Source organism: Squalius cephalus, assembly GCF_949319135.1.
Source record: "Squalius cephalus genome assembly, chromosome: 15".
Taxonomy (NCBI): Eukaryota; Metazoa; Chordata; class Actinopteri; order Cypriniformes; family Leuciscidae; genus Squalius; species Squalius cephalus.
The window spans coordinates 6550118-6570239 of NC_137136.1; the positions used below are offsets into that span (position 1 = coordinate 6550118).

Consider the following 20122-nt stretch of genomic DNA (forward strand, 5'->3'; position numbering starts at 1 on the left):
CGTACACTATTTACTGCAATTAGGCGATGCTGTATTGTACATTTTTGCAAGCTATGGTAGTCCATGGGATTTTTTTCTTCCCCATTTATGATATTGGTTGAAAAATTTCGTGTTTGTTAAACTTGTAAAATGTAAAAGCCCGCGTAAAACCTGTCTCTTGTGATATTCTGGTCTGTAGGTATGTCTTGGGTTTCTTTTGCCTATTTTATATTTTATTTTATTTTAGTTCAACTGCAAATCTGATCATAAATAATAATGCCTCTTCCTCCAATAAGCAACACGGTGAGAGGTGTCATTTATGTATGTAGCACAAATGGTGCGGGGAAATGTATGCTGAAGTTTTATACTTGGGGTTTGGGGTTTAGAATGACTTTTTAAATGACCAAATAACCAAAAGTGAATTTTCAACACCACAAGTGCTCTATCTACAAAACCATTACGCACTTACATTAAGCAAGTTGAGTCAAGAAAACAAGAACTTGTCGATTAGTTCCTCTAGTGAAGCATGGGAGAAATGAATCTGACAGCCGTATCTCCATCCCTGCCACTCATGCCATTTCATTTTTGTGATGGAAAACATGGGAACTTCTGTCTCATTATTCACTCAACACCTCACCTGTTAACCACACGACCCCACCCACCAAAGCCTGCGGGTGAGTCTGTCTGTGAACACGGCTACTTGCTTTTATCTGAGGAGGAGCCACAAACTACTTTCCACAGAGCCTTAGGGCAGAACTAACGTTCACATTTAAACTCGGCGATCATGAATACATGACAAATTGGTTCAGAAATGCTCATTGTGCCGTGAAATGCCTGCAATGCTGATGAAAAGACGCACAGTGCATGAATATCTCGCAGGATCATTTGTGAACATTTGATGATCACCTGAATGGATAAACGTTTAGCTTTGTGAAGCACAAATGATGACTAAAAAGTAGAGTCAACTAGTCACCAGCCAGTTGAGAATTCGTTTGCAATCAACATGAACCTTGAAAGTAATGGATTGTCCGTGCAGTGCTACCTGAAGCTAAAGCTGATGGGAAAAATGAGAAGAAGAGTTCAGGAGATGAGAAACCCAAACACTCAGGTGTCTCCAGTGGATCTGAGTCACAATGAAAGCACACGACTGGCTATGGATGCTCTCCTGGACAAAGGGCTTGGTGGATACCAGGAAGTGCTAATCAAAGAGAATGAAGCAAACTTCCTGTCTGCGGAGGAGAAAACGTACATCTTAAACAACATTAAAAAGCCTCTGAATGACGACGAAGAGGCAGACAGGGATGAAGAGGTGTCTAGTTCTCCATCAGTTTCTTCTGAGACATATTTTCCGGCAGCCACAGAGAGTGAGCCTCCAGTTCTTGACTACGGCTGGCCGGTGGCTGACTGGAGTTACCATCTGCAAGGGATTCCTAGTGTGGAAGTGTTCTTCCAGTCAGTGAAATCCTCTTCCATGAAAGACTTGTTGCGGGAACTCATCAGGCAAGCAACTACAGTAAGAACCTGTCATTTGATAGTGACATTTTTGGATTGTATACTGCCATTATTGTTTCAAATGTTAATTTTGTGACGCAAGGAAGATTCACACTGCAATTACACAGCACTTTTAGTGTATTAGCGATGAATGAAGATGAACGAAAGTTTTACAGGTTTGGAATGACATGAGGGTGAGTAAATAATGACACAATCTTAAATTTTTGGGTGAACTAACCCTTTAATAAATGTATTATAATTTATGAATGCCTAATCTTGATTATGGTTTATTGGTAGAAAATTGCACAATGAACACAAATAAGACTTTTAAAATGTATTTGTCCCATGTTTTGATAACAAAAATTGGGGATTTTTAAAAAAATGATTATTCAGTTGTTTTAACCATTGAAGATCTGAAGCTAACATTAACATTTTCTTAAGCTTATAAGCACCTCTTTTAATTTGTTGGAAAAAAAAAAAAAAAAATTCAGGCCAGTGTTATATTTTTGGAAAGTGCCTGACATTTTTAATATGCAACAGTCTGAAAACACACTATTGCAATGTAACATTTGCTCTTTAAATTACACTCATCACAGGTTTTGGCGATAGTTATGGACACATTCAGCGATGTGGAGATTTTCTGTGACATACTGGAGGCGACAAGAAAGCGCAATGTGTACGTCTATCTCCTTCTGGACCACACCAATTTACAGCTGTTTCAGGACATGTGTGAAAATGTAAAAATCAACAAGTCACACCTTACTGTAAGTTATTCTATTCTAGTCAGAGCCCTTATATTTAAATTAAAGGTATTTAGCAGTTTTTGCTTGTGGATATGCCACAAAATGTTATTTAAAAATATGCAACATTTCTGTCAGTTCTGCTTTATCATGAAAAGAAACAAGTGGATGACTTCATTATATTTATATCCAGTGTGCTTATGTTAACTCTTTGTCTTCATTTCTTCTTACAGAGAATGTCCATTCGTAGTGTTCAAGGTGAGACATATTGTGCCAAATCGGGCAGAAAGTTCACTGGGCAGATGAAAGAGAAGTTCATCATTGTGGACTGCACAAAAGTGCTGGTCGGCTCGTACAGGTACCATCTGAACATAAACATATTTAGTCAGTACTGAAATTTTACATTCTTCAAGTACAAAGAAAAGATTTCCAATTTTTTTTCACTGAACAACCTTATTGTATTTTGCAAATATACTCAACTTTTGATGGCAGCAACACACTCCAAAAACGTTGGGACAGAGGCAAGTTTACCACTGTGCCACATCACCAACTTTTTAATCACTTGGGAATTGAGGATACTAATTGTTGCAGTTTTGCAAGTGCAATTTTTACCCAATCTCGCTTGATATAAGACATCTCCTCAACGGTCTGTGGTCGTCATTGTCTGATTCTCCTTTTCATGATGGCATTTCCTGGCATTGTCTTGCTTCCCAGGAAAGATGTCATCTTGATGGCAGTCTCTGTACAATCCCAATATATGCCTCCATTTCATGGTACCTTCATACACATGTAAGTCACCCATGCTGTTTGCGGCTGCACTGATGCACCCTCAAACCATGTTTGCTTTTGCTCCGGTTGCTGATGAAAGTCTGGATGGTGCTTTTTTTCTTTAGGACTGAGAACTCAATGTGTTTTTTTCCAAAAAAACAAGCTGCAATGTGGACTCATCTGACCACAGCACAGATTTCCACTGTCGTTTTTAGACCATCTGAGATGAGCTCAGGCTCAGAGAACTCGGCAGCATCTCTGCATTGAACAGTTGAATATGCAACTATAGCTTGCATAACAGAGTTTCAAGTTGCATTTATTGATGCAGAGACAGACTGTGTTAAGTGAAAATGGTTTTCTAAAGTACTCCTGAGCCCATGTGGCTGTATTTAACACAGTAGCATGACGGTTTCTCATGCAGTGCCATCTGAGGGCTCGAAGGTCACGCACATTCAACAGAGGTCTCCTGCCTTGCCCTACACTGACTGAGCTTTCTCTGGATTCCCTGAATGTTTTCACAATATCATGAATGATAGATGGTGAAAGACATCAATTCTTTGCAACCTTGCATTGAGAAATGTGATTTTTGAATTGTTTGGCAATTCTCTTGTGTAATTTGGCACAAAGTGCTGAGCCATAACCCATCTTTTCTTGCAAAGACCGAGAATTGGTAATAGCTGAGGGAATCGTGTTTGGGTGTAAAAGAGACACCCAAACACGATTCCCTCAGCTATTACCAATTCACTTGCTAATTGTGGACCATTTTAAAAACAGTTAAACTTGGATATTATATAGTCTTTTCACTTTTATTTAGCCTCTGTCCCAACTTTTTTTTGGAGTGTGAAAGTCATCAATTTTTTTTTTATATGTACAAATAAAATTATGTTGGTCAGTGAAAAAAAATAGGAAAACTTTTAATCTATCAATCAAATTGTGAAATAAAATTTTGTGCAAACTTATATAGTGACCAATCAGTCGTAGCATACACACTTGCACTTACACATTCATAGAAAATTTAAGCTAAAATTCTGATAAAATTTAAAGATATTTTTCTTTTGAGTAGCAGCTCTTTACTTTCCAATCACAGCATTTAGATTTACAGATTTACAACCAGACAATTTCTGCACCACAAGCAGCTTCAAACACAATTGTAAAAATAATGCTGTTTTCAGACATATTTCAAACACTCACAACATCTGCCATTGTAGCATGTAACCACACCGCAACTTGGGCCCTGCTTACACCTTGTATTAAAATGCGTTTTGGTCGATCGGATCACAAGTAGGTAGCCGAGGGAGACACATTCCCGTTTACACCTGGTGTTTTAATCCGTTCCATCTCTTTTGTCCACTTCTGTCCTGATTTCTTCAAGGGGAGGGTCTATGGATGGGTAAATGTATGTTATTTTTTAGATCTTTCGATCTAATGGACAAAATTAGCTCATGCAATTTACATATGAAAGCGACCAAAGATGACAGAAAAACAGCCGCAAGACCAACCGAACATGGTGAGCGCTGTTAGAAAATTGTGCTCGATACGTTTTTCGTCTTTAAACCAAACTTGGGTCTCCAGCCGACAGTTTAAATCCTGTCTGGCTCGCGTACTTCCTATAATTATTATGCATTAGGTCAGTAGGCGGTCTTTTGTGGCTGTTCGAAACGCATTCGACCACATCAGCGTTTACACTATAAAAGCAATCTAATCCAATGCATTTTCAACTACCTCTGTGGACAAGCTCAAAATGTTTTAGACCCCGTTTACACCTGAATTAGTGTCTTCCACATCCAATCGACCAAAAAGCTTCTTAATACCAGGTGTAGACAGGGCCTTAGGTCGATCCAATGCTTTTATATCAATTGCTATCATTTGCTAGTGATGCAGACACTTGACCCTCAACTAAATCTCTTGATTGTGAGCTTTCACTGATGCCTCTTTAACCCTGTCACAGTCTCACCTGGCTGTCCTGGCAGGTTCACAGAAGCTTGGCCGTACTCTTCAAAGGCAGTGGGGTCAAACCTTTCGACCTGGAATTTCGCAGACTCTATGCACTTTCTAAACCAGTGCTAGGATATACCTGGCACGCATCAAATCCTGCTGATCTCCACCTACCCTTTGATAATCTCCAGATCCCAACGTGGCCAGCAGGAATTCCCAGAAACACTGCTGGCCACCTACAACAGAAACCTCGTAACCCCGGTAACCCGGGTTTTCCGACACCTCCGGCCCTGGTCAGACAGACCAGCTATCCAAGTGCCACCACTGGACCACAAAGATCTCAATGGCTTCCACGGAGGAACACGATCCATCATGCCATTCCTTGTCAGAGGCCCCTCTTCAAAGATTATAATATGAGAAGCCAAACCTGGCGCCCAAAAGAGGGTAATCAGTGAACAGAGGTGTTCCTGAAGCTTCCCACTGGTGCTAGAGCAGGTTATTGTGATGCTTAGTTTTAGTAAACAGTGTGATGCTGTAAATAAGTATGTGCTTATTGCTTGAATTAGCAGATGCTTTATTGTGCTTTGTAACAGTAAAAGCATGTAACTCCAATAAAAGATATATATTCATTTATAAATGTACAATCACAATATCCATATCATTCATATGTCTTCTCCAGCTTTCTGATCAAGCTGCCGTCTCCTCCTGCAGTTTAGTGTGGAGTTTATTCCACCACCTGTCATCAAAGTCTTTAATATAAAGGCCCGATAAACTCTCTCCATCTTGGCTTTCCTCCCTCATCTTCTCCGGATTGAGGTCTTCTGCCATCACCTAATTTTTCATCAGAATAAATAAAATCAGTTTCTAATGTGAGGCCATGGATTGTAATGTGTAATTCCGTAAATATGTATAAATGTAGAGAATAAACTGGCTTGTGTTTTATGCATAACAATGTTGGATTCACTTTGTTGAAAACCTTTCAAAGGAATGTCACTCTTCTGAGTGACACTTTCTTAAAATCTTACATTATTAATACAACATTTTGTTTTCTAAATTAAATAATAAAAAATTAAAGGTTATATAATTGCCTCTTATATTGTCATTGTACTAAAATTATTAAAATAGAATCAGTATGTTAGAATGATTTCTGAAGAATCACTTGACAGAAGACTTGACATATATGTGTATGTGTTATATATACTGTATATGTTTACTAATATATTATACACACAATGTTTTTTTCTCTCTATTAAAGTGGTTATTGTTGTCTGACCTCAGAGGTTGTTTGAATCATTTTCTCCGTTGGCTGCAGAGCATGTAGAGCTTCCTCAATGTCTTGTAGAGCCCTCTGGCTGTTCTCCAGAACGAATGAGAACTGCTGAATCCGCAGGATTTCAATTAGCAGCCTGACGAATATCACAAGATGAACAAACTCAGCACTGAATGAATTCATCTATTAACATTCAAGTCAATAAATACACAGCCAGTTCTCTTGTTGTTGACATACAGTACCTTGTTCTAATCAAGCACATGATGGTCTTTAGTGCTAAAATGTTATTTGTCCCCCACTGCTTCTCGTGTTCTTCCTCAGTGCTGGATCTCTCTGGACCGCTATCAGACTCCAGGAGTCTCTGGAAGCTCATGGCCAGATTCAGCCAGTGCCATGGATGATACGGATGAAGGCAGCACAGCTGCTGCAGGCTGGAGATGCTGCTTGTCAGCTCCCTGTAGTGATCATGAATACTCAGTTCCAGCTGAAGGACGCAGGTGAGGTGACAGGTGTTGGATACTTCTGTCCTCTGTCAATAAAACACAGTAAATCAGCGAAAGGATAAACAGAAGTTGGAGTTAGTGATTTAATATATTTACCAGTTTCTCACAGGCATTTAGAGCCTCTTCTTTTTTCCCCAGATGACAGCAGCATCGTGCGATCCCTTCGAGCACATCTCTTTTCACTGATGCGTTTCCTTCAGGTACCAGAGAGAGGCAGGACACATACTCATCCAGAGCCACCTGTCATTGACACAACTGACAAATGAGCTCATGAATCAGATAACAGTGAGAGCAAACGCTGAATTCAGCTCTTTATACCTGATACTGTTTCCTCCTGTAGGCCAGATCACCTCGAAACTTGAGGGATTTCTGTTCTTCTAATGCATCCTCGACATTTCCATCTGCACAAAACCACTAGATACAATAAAACAAAAAATATTTATACACACACACACTATATATATATATATATATATATATATATATATATATATATATATATATATATATATATATATTCATACTCATGTTCATTCTTTATTGTCCTCGTTAGAGGAAATTTGTTTCCACAGACTGTACCAGGAGCAACATTCAACACACATAACATGCACATACCACAAAGAATGTATGTCTATGTATATGTGTGTGTGTTCCTAGCATTCCTGTTTTCCATGACCGTGTGAACGCTGCAGAAACGCCTGCATAATTATACGTTAGGATAATTATAACAATAAATCATATATAATTATAACCAATGTTATATAGTACGTTAAGTTAACACATATTTAATTTAGGATTATAATGTGGTGAAATATTACTGATCAAAATTCTCACATACTAACATGGTACTGTAGTAATGCCATGGTTGTCTCTTAAGTAACAGAGTGAAAGTAAAATACCACGTAAATAGCGGGGTATATGTAACGTTACCATTTCTGTACCATGGTATCAGTAGTTTCTTGTAAGTGTCGAGTGTGATACCCACCAGAGGTTCGCAGAGTTTGGGCTCGTAGGTGGGCAGAGCAACTGAGACTCTGTTCCGTGATTCCTCAAACACAGAATCATCAAAAGTGCTGCCCAGGATCTCCATGATAAAAACACGCGTGTCAGCAGTCTCACTGCAGACTCTCCTCACACACTCATGAAGCACGTAATGGAACACGTGATCGTCCAAGCAACGGCGCAAACATTCCAGATTTTTTTTTGTGAGCAGGAATTTGTTCGTATATCAAAACCATAGATCAAAAAACGTAATATCCTTTCACGAGAAGGAAGCTGAAACCAATGAGACATAAATGTTATGCCTCTAGAGGGCGCATTGTGGCTCAAAAAAACCAATCCTCCGTTGAGTCGCATCTAAATCTCAGTACGATTTTTTTTTTGCTAAGAAGCATAATATTTCATCTATTCATTTGAAATTGTCTTGTTTCTGATACAAAAAAGGGTATTTTTTAAACGCCTGCCCTGTCTTCAGCAAACGACACTGTTTGGTCAATGCTTAGAAAAACAACGTGTACCACGTGATAGCGCCTTTGGCGTGGACGATATTTTTTACAACGTGAAAGTGTAGTCTTTTAATTTATGACTTGATAGTCACTTGATAAAATGTTTTAAAATAATAATTTTCTATTTAGACGTCAGACATAACGCCGCTATACCCTCCAGTATTTTTTGGAAGTTGTTCTACTGTTTGATTTCTCTTTAAAAACAATACTTCTGTTAAATATTTAAATATATTATCAATAAACACTTTTGCTTCTGTGAAATTGAGTATATCGTTAAACAATAATGAAAAGCAAAGGTTTATTTAAAAATGACAAAAGTATTTTGAAGAACATTTGCATACCCGGATGAGTGACGTCACATTCGTGCGCGCTACGTCATACAAACACATGGTCCTACATGTCTCTGAACGCTGCAGATCTGGTCAAGATTTTTTGGGTTTAATCTTATAATCAGTTGGGATGAAAGTTAAAGTGCTTTGTAGAAACCCGGACGATTATGTTCGAGAGACAACCAGAGATATACAGAGAGGTATGTAAACATGAAGTGATTATATGAAGGTGGTGTATTAGGACGTATACTAACTTAAGTGTGTTCCCTATCTAGTGCCTAGGAACTATGACCCGACCCTACATCCTTTTGAGGTGCCCAGGGAATATACCAGAGCCCTAAATGCCACTAAACTTGAGAGGGTGTTTGCCAAACCCTTTGTGGCATCACTCGATGGGCACAGAGATGGCATCAGCTGCATCGTCAAACACTCCAAAAGTCTTTCAACAGTCTTATCTGGTGCCTGTGATGGGGAGGTAAAGCCTTTACCTTGGTATTAGGCTCTTTAATTGAGCATGTTCTGTCAAGATGTTTACAGTTATCATACAAGAACAACGTGCACACCCAACATTCAATAATACAGTAAACAACAACACCAGGGGCACATAGAGTTAACTTACATTTTGCAGTTACTTTGCCCAGTTAATCCAAGGAGTGTGTAAATGACCATCGAGATTCAGGATGGATGGATGAGTGGATTCATGATTATTTTCTGACAGGTGAAAGTGTGGAACCTTCCTAAGCGGGAGTGTATGAGGACAGTTCAGGCTCATGAAGGATTTGTACGAGGAATGTGCTCCCGCTTTTGTGGCACCTCCTTTTTCACGGTATTTTCATCCTGCATATTCAATGTTCTTCCTGATTTATACAGATGAAGACGATCCAGTTAGTAAGTGATTGTGCACTTATGTGATTCTGTGAAATAGGTAGGAGATGACAAGACCATCAAACAGTGGAACATGGAAGCACCAGGATATGGAGTTCGGGAGGAACCAATTAACACAATTCTGGGGAAGGTACAGTTTCAGCTTACTTTTTTTTTTTTTTGAGGATTTTATACACACACAAATTTTTCTTGTCACCATTTTCAATATCACAAAAACTAATTTCAGCCTATAGTTAAAAATTAACTCTCAAGCTTACTGAAGACAAGTAAACAGTAATAAAGAACAAAGCAAGTAATTGCTAGCTTATAGGAAAACAAAATGCAATAGAACAAAGACACAAATGAAATGGACCTACCTGAAAAAGAAATGCTGCATAAATTATAAGTAATCACATGTATAGAAAACACTGCATAGTCTTCTCTTTGTAAATTAAATATACATTTATTCTTATTAAAGTTACAAAAATGATTTAGTCAAGAGCAGTGAGAGATTTTAAATGTTTTTGTTCGATTACCATTAATGACACAGACGACAGCAGGTATATTTGGCTGCTGTCACTTTAAGACTGAATGCACGGATCCAATATATTTGTGCGTTTTCTTTCTCAACTGGTAACGTTCACTTAAGACATAATTGACTGTTTACTTGCAAAGACACACAAATATGTGAATTTAACTCATTAAGCCCAATTAGACGGCAAAAAGCACTCGATCAGAGAACATCAACAGAAGCTCGACCGAAACCTGCTTGACGCGTGAGAACAAACCTCATCGCTTCTTGCTGAAGCGAAATGTGCTGCGTAACACAAGAATGAACCTCATTGGTTCTCGCACATCAAGCGAACATGCTTCTGTTTACCGAAACTGATTGATGAATGTTTATGTGAATAAAAGCCTAAATTCAATCTGTTCATCATATAATGCAATTGAGTCTCTTCAGAAAAATTTGGATTAAACCGCTCAATTTGGATTCGTTTTACGATTTCTTTATGAACTTTTTGAAGTGTCAAAGTGGTAGTTGCGTAGCTGTCAATGAAGGTACAGAAAGCTCTCAGATTTCATCAAAAAGACCTTCATTTGTGTTCCGAAGATGAACGAAAGTCTTACGGGTTTGGAACGACAAGAGGGCGAGTAATTAATGAGGGAATTTTCATATTTGGTTAACTATCCCTTTAAAAACGCAGGCAAACGATAAGCTTTCGTGACCGTGCAGCACAGCAACAGTGAGCATAAAGACGATAGTCCAAAATTGACAAATTTCTACCATTTAATATTGTCTACTGGTAGATTTCCCACCCTTAATATATGCACATACTTTTAAGGCTCTGTACTATAGGAGCTCAGCTCATGTTTTCAGCTTCTAACAGGTCTGATGTGTTTCGCAGGCAGTGTTCACTGGCATTGACCACCACCATAGAGAGGGCACGTTCGCAACCTGTGGGCAGACTGTGGATATCTGGGATGAGCAGAGAAGCAGTCCCATCCGCTCCTTCAGCTGGGGTGTGGACAGCTTCAGCTCCGTCCGCTACAACCCTGTGGAGGTGAGCAACAAATTTAACCTAATTTCAGTTTAATAGTCTTAAACGTTTTTAATCACAAATCACTGCTCAGGAAATTAGCAAGAATTCACAAATACTGTAGATAAAGTAACTTAGCACAGAATAGCCTTCCCGACTTGCAGACAGCTTTTTACAGGAAGAGGAGTCAGTGTTGTTCCACTCAATGGCTTTTTTGGTAGTTGAAAAATGTTTCCCAGTTCGTTTGAGTTTAATGTGAGAGCAAATATTCACTATGGGCTCAAATCTGGACTCTGACCAGGCCAAAACACCAGCCTGATGAACTTGTTCTCAAGCCACTTCTTGGTTGTCTTTGCAATTTGGGCAGGAGCATTGCTGAACAACATCTGATCATTCCTCATTTGTGGGAAGCAAGCTATTCTGAAATATTCTCCTGTACTCTAAAGCATTAAATGACTTTTCACAGTGAAGCATCTCACCAATACCAGCAGCTAAAAGGTTCCTCACACACACTTCCCATATTCTGCCAAAAACTTAACTCAGTCTTTGATGATTTTCTGAGACAGCAGTGGATTTTTAAGTAGTGTATTTGCTTAAATGTTGCAAATTTCCAGACCAATAATTTGTCGGTAATACAAAAGCTTAGTGTTTAGCCATTTTGGGCTTGGCCCTTTTTTTTTTCTTTGCCCATTTATTTATTTTTTGCCTAGGAGTGTATGTTTTCAAAGCAGCTTTACAATGATTTTTTAGCAAAACAGGGAGGTTTTTACCATCCAAGGGATTCATGGAAGTTATTGAGTAGTTTAGACATCAAATGCCACATTTCTTTAATTTCATTTATCACCAGTAAATTGTCCCATTGTCCTTTGCAGACCGAACTTCTCGCCAGCTGCGCATCAGACAGAAGTGTAGTCTTGTATGACACCAGAGAATCTGCTCCACTCAGAAAGGTCTGCAATGTTTTTACTTTTCACCCACAACTTCTACTTTTCAACTGCATGGCTGAATAGTTCCCTTAATGACCACAATGAAATGACACTGTTTCAGGTTATCATGCAATTGAGAAGCAACACACTTTGCTGGAACCCAATGGAAGCGTATTATTTTACCTGTGCCAATGAAGATTACAAGTGAGTTCATTTGAGTGTAAACCTTTACATTAAAAATTAAATGAGAGTAAATAAATCATGTCACCTTTTTCTGTTTCTTCCAGTCTTTATACATATGACATAAGGCATCTGGATGTTCCTGTGACTGTGCACATGGATCATGTATCCGCTGTGCTGGATGTGGATTATTCACCTACAGGAAGGGAGTTTGTATCCGCCAGCTTTGACAAAACTGTCCGCATCTTTCAGAAAGACAAAGGCCACAGCAGGTGAGTGTGGTGCGGAAAGGCCAACGAGATCTGTAATGTCGGGAGAAAGTGTTTTGTATTTTTATAAAGTCTTAAATTCATAACGTTGCATTAAATGTTGCATGGGCCTCAAAAAATTTTAATCTTACTATGAATTTTTGTTTTATTTTCCTGTACAACTATACATCCTTAAATCAATATATACAGTTGCTTGAGATGCAAAATAAGTCTTGTTTTTTGAAATTTAACTAAATTAAGTTTATGCTTAAAACAAGAACAAAACTGCAAAAATGTGTTTTTGTCTTGTTTTCTCTCAAAAATATCTAAAATTTCTTAAATCAAGATACATTAACGTGAGAAGCAAAATGTATTGAATTCAGAAAAAAACAAGTGCTTAAAACAATTTTAAAAATCTGTCAGTTGGGCAACAAAAATACTTAATTTAAAGCCAAACCATGATTATTTTTCTGACCCAATTAGCAGATATGTCTCCTTGTGTTAAGCATACTCACTTAATTTCTATCAGCCCGGCCCAAAAAAAAGTCGCTGTTTGGATTTAAATCGGCCAATGCTTAAGTCTATGATTGGATCATCTTTGCAGTGATTAGTATGTTTCTAGCATGTTATATGTTTGGCAACAGTTCTTCTAACCCTAATTTCTAACCCTAATTGATGGAGTGAAAATTGCTTTTCATTTCTTAAACCATGTAGGAAGACACATCATGGTCATATTCCAGGATGACAATGTTAAGATTCATCAGGTTTAAATAATGAAAGAATGGTTGGGAGGGAGCATGAAGAATCATTTTCACACATGAATTGGCACCTTAAATTCAGACCTTAAAATTCATTGAAAGTCTTTGGGATGTGCTGGAGGAGACAGAGTACAGTTTTGTACTCTTGGATTGTCAATACAAGATCTTGACCAAAAATGTATGCACTTCTTGATGGAAATAAATGTTGTGATGTTATTTCCATGTTTTTTTTTTTTTGGTCAATATCTTTCTTGTATTGACAATGCAAGAGTCAAGCACTCTGTAAAGTCTCCTCCAGCACATCCCAAAGACTTTCAATACATTTTCGGCCGGGCAGTGTGTGTGCATAAAGCAAATTTCTGAGTCTGACATTACATGTAATTTCCCACAATCCTCAGGGAGGTGTACCACACCAAACGTATGCAGCATGTCATCAGTGTGAGATGGTCGGCTGACAACAAATACATCATGAGCGGTTCCGACGAGATGAACATTCGGCTGTGGAAGGCCAATGCCTCAGAGAAGCTCGGATTGGTGAGCGCTTGATCCCATTTTATATGCATTACAGACCCAAAAGAGGTTTTAACTCACTGACTCCAGGTTCCATCCTTGATCGTAGAGTTTTGTGAGGGTGTTCACTTGTTGCAAAAGCACTCAGGTGGTTAATATGGGCCACGTTTGGCCCTGTGGTCACCCGCCAAGCACTTAAAATGAATTACATCCACAAATCACTTTCATTAAGCACTTCTATGGCAGTCTGAAACCTGGCCAGGAAAAAGCTCTAGAGTTTTATGTCTCTTGTCAAAGCAACTCTTGTAATGGAGTGCCCCAAAGTGCCTACACCTATTTCATAAAGTGAAGTTTGCTTACAAGGAAATCCGCACATGTCCATAGACGTTCTTTAAGATTGAGCCTCTTTTATGGTTCATATAGTTATAAGAAACTCGAATAATTTTGCCCTCTGTCAAAAAATAGGATAGATTAGTGCTGGACGGTTCGGCTAAAATATTTTATAGCTAAAATAAATGGTATTTGATCTTGAAAGTTGCTTAAAAATAAGACATTGTGTTAAGGAGTCCCATTTCAAGTCAGGGGGAAAAATAATTGTTACATAACTGTCAAATACGGTCCCTTTAAATAAACCTCACGTGGAAGCAACGCTTTTTGCTCTGCTGAGGCAGAGGTTGGTTTTGCTCCAGGTGAATGTAGTTTCTTCTACCCATCATCTCGTATCAGCTCTAGTTCATCTGATTCCCTCATGCGGTCCAGCATTGGCAAGTTTTTGGCTCCCGCCGGACTTTAAGAGAGAGATTTATTTTAATGCGTTTCACTTAAAGAGATCAGACACTCACTGCAGTTATCAGCAGTTTGAATCAGCCAATCACTTAAAGCAGGAAAAATAATGAAGACATTAAACTATCAGGCACATGAGAGTATTTAATTAAAGGAACAGATGCTGAATCAAGAGTCTGATGACTGGAAGCTCTTTGGAGCTGGGTTTGGTTTGTTTTTGTTTTACTTTGCCATTTGATCGAGTGCCCATTTGACTATATTAATATGAAAATGTAGTACTATTTATGAAGTTGACCCTCTATAAGTAGCTTTTTACAATCACAGTATCATATGTCTGTTGTTTCAATTAAAGGGGCCATGTTTTACTGCCTTTTGTTTTATCCCTGAAGTCTACTTAATGTTATATACTTTGTATCTAATTTTCTGATGAGTTGCTGTTAATTTTGAATGAATTAAGCATTCCTGTATCTCAAATAGTTGAGTATAGCTCTATCTACGCCAAGGTCATGGGTTTAATTCCCAGGGAATGCATTATGACTGATAAAATGCATACCTTGAATGCAGCGTAAGTCACTTAGGATAAAAGTGTCTGCCAAATGCACAAGTGTAAAATGTATATATATGAAGCCCATTTTCAGGACCATTGGGATTTTTGTAGTGTGGCATTTACCTGATTATTGAATCTATTTCAATCCTAAATATGAAAAACATCTGATTTGCAGTGTTATTTTAGTAATATTTTTATATACTTTTATTGTAGTTTTTATTAATATTCTGAATTGGCTTTTATATTTTCCTTTTTCCTTTTTTTTTTTTTTTTTTTTTTTTTAAATCTAAAATTAGTACAAATTTAGTTTTTGTTTAATTTCAGTTAGTCATTTTAGTTCACTTAAACTTATTTCAGTTTGTTGAAGTTTTTCAGTCTAATATTTAAATTTCATTCTAGATAGCTTTATTTCAATAACCAAATTTTTTTTTTGGTAGTTTTTTGGTAACGATAACGACACTGATTACAGTAAAAGTCGCTGGATAAGTTTTCATCCTTTCTTGTTTAGTCCTTGTGTTGCAACTTGCAATTTTAGAAACAACAACACATTTAAAATTCACATTTGAGGTTTGAATGTCATTTATGTTGTAGAACAAAAGTGTGAATGTCTCTTCAAGTTGTTATTTTATTAATAAATCACATTGAAATTCCAGAGGGATCCGATGGCTGAAATGCTAACTCGCTTGGTTTTTAGGACTACAAATACAAGTCCCTCCCCTCCGCTTCCGGCTCATGGGACCTTATTTCGGGAAAAATATGTATGGTAGTCAATGACAAGAGACAACTTATCTTTTTATTCCGTCTGAACTGTGCCCTGAACTACACATATGATGTTTGTCAATTTAAAATATAATTATGAAAGTCAAGAAAAGTCGCAGTTTGTCATAAAACAGAAGAGTAACATTTAGTTTTATGTGAAAATCGCTCAATGAACTACATCTCTCGTCTCGCACTATGTACGTCACCAACATGGTCTCGTATGTGTGCAGTCTGGTACAAAACATTCAGGCATGACGGCGTAACGTTACGATTATAATGTAAGACTATAGAAAAAATGACAGACGTTAGCTTCAGTAAAGTTAGCTTCATTCATTGAGAGAAAAGGTGTGACGTCACATGTGCGCCTTTTGGGGTTGTAGTCTTTGTAATTACGTATTTTCACAGTCTTATACCTCAACAGTTTTACATCAAACTGCGACTTTCTTGACTTTAAAATGTATCTTCTTTTAAATTGACAAACATCATATGTGTAATTCAGGGCACAATTCAAACGAGATCAAAATATTTGTTGTCTCTCGCCATTGACTACCATACAATATTTTTTCCGAAATAAGGTCCCATGGTGGTCAACCGAAAGGGGAGGGACTTAGGCTCTCTATGATGGGATGTCTCCATGGAAACCGCAGTGTCGTGTTTGTTTTTCCCCCCTCATGTGAACGCTGTCAAGAAGTTCATAAATAAGAGTTAACAGGCCTTCAGATTTTCCTCCCGAGTGCTCTGATGGCATCAGCAGCTATTAGATTGCCCTAAACAAATTGAATTTGAGAAAATCATTGCTTTTAATTAGAATAAAAGCCCTTGGAATGGTGTGGAGTGAGACGCGCCAAAGCTCGGGAGCCGCAGAAATTTTATGATAGAGAGATAGATGAGGAGCACTTTGGTGCATTTCTTCAACTGAAAAAAACTGCTGCTTTATGTTGATTGCCAAACTAAAACCACTTCTCAAGATGTTGCATATTTTTGCTGCCACTGTTGTGTTACTGACGTTGTTCATGAAGTGCATTCTTAAGAAATGTATACATTAATTAATTTAGAAGGCAGGTTGTGCCCATAGCCGTATCTTTTCTACTTTAGCAAAGTGTGTGTATCAGGGGCGTTTCCTCCGAGGAGGCAAAAAATAGGATGAGAAAATAATAACCCATATTACAAGACCCCCTAAAGCATGCGCTGGGTTTGGTGGGGGGTAATTGAGAATGAATGGGGGAAAGTCACGTGAGAGGAGGCAATGCCTTTCATCGCGCTATGATTGGTATTTATGGTTGGATATGATTGGTTCGTGCGATAAATCCCACCTCTTGTTTTCATGCGCGTTTGCAAATTGGTCTGAATGATCAAAATGATAGTTTAGCTTTAATGGAAAGACTCAACCACTAAGATATCACCATTTCATGTCAAACTTGAAATGGCCTGAAAAACACATTTTTATTTTGAGCAGTCAGCTTGGTGAAATTAAAGGTACATCATGTCTGTGACAGTGTTTACCGAGCTTGATGTCTGATGTCTTTAATAAAAAGAACATTAATTGCATAATTCAGTTAATGAATACAAAATAGAAAATATGTTTTGGTTTATTTAACCAGGTAAATGTGACAACATAATGAAATTGGGACATGCATTTACATTTGATTTATTAAAAAGAAAAGTCTAATTTTGGAACATCATTGCATGCCACTGGTGTGTGTGTGTGTGTGTAATATATACCATTGACACAAGTCTCATTTCTCACAGCTCTCAACCCGAGAAAAAGCTGCCGCAAACTACAACAAGAAGCTGATCGAGAAGTTTCAGCACCACCCACAGGTGAGACGCATCGCCCGTCACCGCCACCTGCCCAGAGACGTCCTGAAACAGAAGAGAGAGCAGCGGGAAATGAAAGAAGCCCGCCGCAGGAAGTAAGTTCCTTTCACCAAATGTTAAGATGTTTATCTTGAACAATCCTTGATCCAGGTTTTGTAACTGAGTTAAAGGTATAATTCACTCAGAAACGAACATTTTGTCATTTGCAGCAACACCTTTGCATTACTTGCCATAACAGTTTCAACATGTTCACTGTGGCTTGTTTGGAAAAACATGGAAAAATGACACTTCAACTTTAAATCTTTTGCCGTTTGGCTCCATTGTATTGGCAGTGAAAGGAAATGAATCCATGTTTGAGTTTGATCGGCATTCTGATTGTCTTTGCTTCTGCGTGTGTGTTTTAGGGAACAAAACGTCCGCAAACACAGCAAGCCGGGATCTGTTCCTCTGCTGACAGAAAAGGAGAAACATGTGGTGGCTGTTGTGGAGTAAGAGATGAATTTAACAAGTGCTTTCGATGGATGGGTTTCTGTTCTGCACACACGGACACGCTCCGGAATATTCCACTCTTTGGCCGCTCTTTTACTTCCATACTAAAACTTGTTTTGGTATATACAAGAACTTTCAGCATATTTCTAAAGAATTTTACATGGACACTCTGAGCATGGAAATCATACTAGAATTGCTCTCTTTATAATTGGTTGAATATGAACAATAAAAACAATGTCTTCATCTGTGAATATTCACGTTTTCAATGTACCCTTTGCATTGATGTAAATGGGAACATGACTGTTCCAAATGTGTTTCCATCACCTTCTACTATTATCAATTTGTAAATGAATTAATAAATGTACCTTGGAGCAAGTTTCCCTTGTAGGTGTTCTTGCTGATGTAATGTGGGCTGCATTTGAAAGAAGCAGAGATCTGATGGTGGACTTCAGTAATTGCTATGGTAAGATTGCTGAGTATTGTCTTTCTGTTCTCGTAAGTTTACATACAGACTTTAAATGCAAACCTGATGTTTTATGGTGTTTGTGTTATGTATAATTGTTTGTTAATGTAAACCTGTGTGCTGTTTTTCTCATCCTATCAAAGACTTAATGCTCTAATGAGATATAAGACACTTCACCTTTTTAGTCTATAATCCTATCATCTCAATCTGCACTCATTTTAAACTTGTTACAGTCATTGCAAGCCAAAGGATATGAGAAATGGAGGGTAAGGAATAAATATTGTCAAACAGGTGCTTTGGTTGAAGACCGGGGTAATGTAATTTATAACTCATAAACATGAAATGTTGAACAGATCAGTACCTGATGTACCTACATTTTATGTTCCACAAAGATTCAACACAAATTTAAATCTAACAGGCAAAAAAGCTAAATGAGGGTGCTCTACCACATATTAAAGAAAAGCTGGCACACCACAGCTCTAAAAATAGAAAAAAATGTATTTCATGTTCTCACCACAGGTGATGTTTCGAGGCTAGTGGCTCTTCATCAGACACAATTTTTAAATACTTAAAAAAAAAATTGGTTTAAATATTTGACTAATGATCTAAGCATTACAATGATTACGTAATGTAGTAATGATTGATATGATATTGATGGTCATGCTAAATGTTGCTGTGGTAAAATAAACGTATCATAATCCCATTATGGAATCAGGAATCATCTCATTAATATTTAATTCATTAAAACATAAATATTAAGATTAAATTAAGTGGTGTTTTATTTGGCTCTCAATTGAAATGAGGTATATGTTTTATTTTGCAGCTTATAATATATTTGAGCATTATCATCTCTTAAAAGGATGTTGTAGTATTCCATGAAGGTGGTAATAAATCCACGCGTTATTGGTCTATGCTTGTAGTCTGCAAGGAGCCCTTCTGAGGTTATTTTTAGAATTTATGGCTGATCCTGCTCGAATGAAGACTCCAGTCCGTTTTTTCACTATGATTTTCGACTGGCTGTCAATGAAATTTCGAGTCCTACTATGGCAAAGGTTTAGATGAATATTCATAAGGTCATACTGACGTTGTGTCATCATGACCTTCCAATGGTCAGGTCTTGATGCTTCAGTATTCATTGGTTCACGGTGATGCTGACGATGAGTTCTTATCTTTCACTGGTGTTGTTTTGGTTCCCGAATAACAGAATTGAAATGTTGGATTAGGATTTATCTGGCTAAACATATTTTGGAAGATTTAATTTGAAATGTATTATACACTTGTCAATGTTGTGCACAGGAAAATAAAACAATTTGTTTTGGTCACTTTCTGTGCAGCGTTATTCTCGAAGGTTTATTAAATGCCAGGGAAAGTTGTTTTGTTTATTATTTAGCATGGGAAACTTGATGATCTACAAATAGCCTACCTATTATTTCCTGGCATTGAATGAGAAAAAGATTTAGTTCCTGAATATTAATTATGCAACGCTGACGTCTAGTGCATCCGTTCCAATGGCGAATAATATGTTTTTAAATATCAAATAGACCGTGCTGACGTAGAGATTCATTCCAAATCGAACGTTGCCTCATGAATATTAACAGTCAAGCCTTCCCCATAGCACGATTGGTAAAACAGTAAAGCCTTCGCCGGGCATCTTTGCTCCGCCCACACTCTTCCAATTGGGATTCTCTGTCGCTGCATCCATTTTTGTGTGTTTAAGAT

General features: G+C 37.8%; 3 protein-coding genes across 3 annotated transcripts; 2 read left to right on the forward strand and 1 right to left on the reverse strand.

Annotated features, from left to right (window-relative positions):
- The first annotated feature begins 755 nt into the window (after nucleotides 1-755).
- On the forward strand, nucleotides 756-5491 carry fam83a (family with sequence similarity 83 member A). The gene is made up of 4 exons (XM_079895507.1): nucleotides 756-1492; nucleotides 2067-2234; nucleotides 2444-2568; nucleotides 4927-5491. The coding sequence occupies exons 1-4, from the start codon at nucleotides 983-985 to the stop codon at nucleotides 5366-5368; spliced, it is 1245 nt and encodes a 414-aa protein (XP_079751633.1). The 5' UTR covers nucleotides 756-982; the 3' UTR covers nucleotides 5369-5491.
- A 109-nt stretch (nucleotides 5492-5600) lies between these two features.
- Nucleotides 5601-8201, reverse strand: cUnh8orf76 (chromosome Un C8orf76 homolog; the record flags this gene model as incomplete). The annotated part of the gene is made up of 6 exons (XM_079893848.1): nucleotides 7672-8201; nucleotides 7005-7100; nucleotides 6783-6926; nucleotides 6426-6712; nucleotides 6187-6319; nucleotides 5601-5744 (listed from the first exon to the last, which is right to left on the reverse strand). The coding sequence occupies exons 1-6, from the start codon at nucleotides 7774-7776 to the stop codon at nucleotides 5601-5603; spliced, it is 909 nt and encodes a 302-aa protein (XP_079749974.1). The 5' UTR covers nucleotides 7777-8201.
- A 337-nt stretch (nucleotides 8202-8538) lies between these two features.
- dcaf13 (ddb1 and cul4 associated factor 13) lies at nucleotides 8539-19725 on the forward strand. Its single transcript, XM_079893987.1, has 11 exons — nucleotides 8539-8720; nucleotides 8796-8995; nucleotides 9239-9346; nucleotides 9446-9535; nucleotides 10791-10946; nucleotides 11795-11872; nucleotides 11970-12052; nucleotides 12136-12300; nucleotides 13433-13568; nucleotides 17383-17546; nucleotides 17856-19725. The coding sequence occupies exons 1-11, from the start codon at nucleotides 8651-8653 to the stop codon at nucleotides 17941-17943; spliced, it is 1338 nt and encodes a 445-aa protein (XP_079750113.1). The 5' UTR covers nucleotides 8539-8650; the 3' UTR covers nucleotides 17944-19725.
- The last annotated feature ends 397 nt before the right edge of the window (nucleotides 19726-20122 follow it).

What these genes read in the sequence shown, in the direction of transcription:
- dcaf13 (XM_079893987.1), top strand. Translation starts at nt 8,651, where the DNA reads ATGAAAGTTAAAGTGCTTTGTAGAAACCCGGACGATTATGTTCGAGAG. An exon ending in TTAACACAATTCTGGGGAAG is followed by an intron (nt 9,536 to 10,790) that starts GTACAGTTTCAG and finishes TGTGTTTCGCAG; the next exon opens with GCAGTGTTCACTGGCATTGA. An exon ending in AAAGACAAAGGCCACAGCAG is followed by an intron (nt 12,301 to 13,432) that starts GTGAGTGTGGTG and finishes CACAATCCTCAG; the next exon opens with GGAGGTGTACCACACCAAAC.
- fam83a (XM_079895507.1), top strand. Translation starts at nt 983, where the DNA reads ATGAACCTTGAAAGTAATGGATTGTCCGTGCAGTGCTACCTGAAGCTA. An exon ending in TCATCAGGCAAGCAACTACA is followed by an intron (nt 1,493 to 2,066) that starts GTAAGAACCTGT and finishes CACTCATCACAG; the next exon opens with GTTTTGGCGATAGTTATGGA. An exon ending in GTGCTGGTCGGCTCGTACAG is followed by an intron (nt 2,569 to 4,926) that starts GTACCATCTGAA and finishes ACCCTGTCACAG; the next exon opens with TCTCACCTGGCTGTCCTGGC.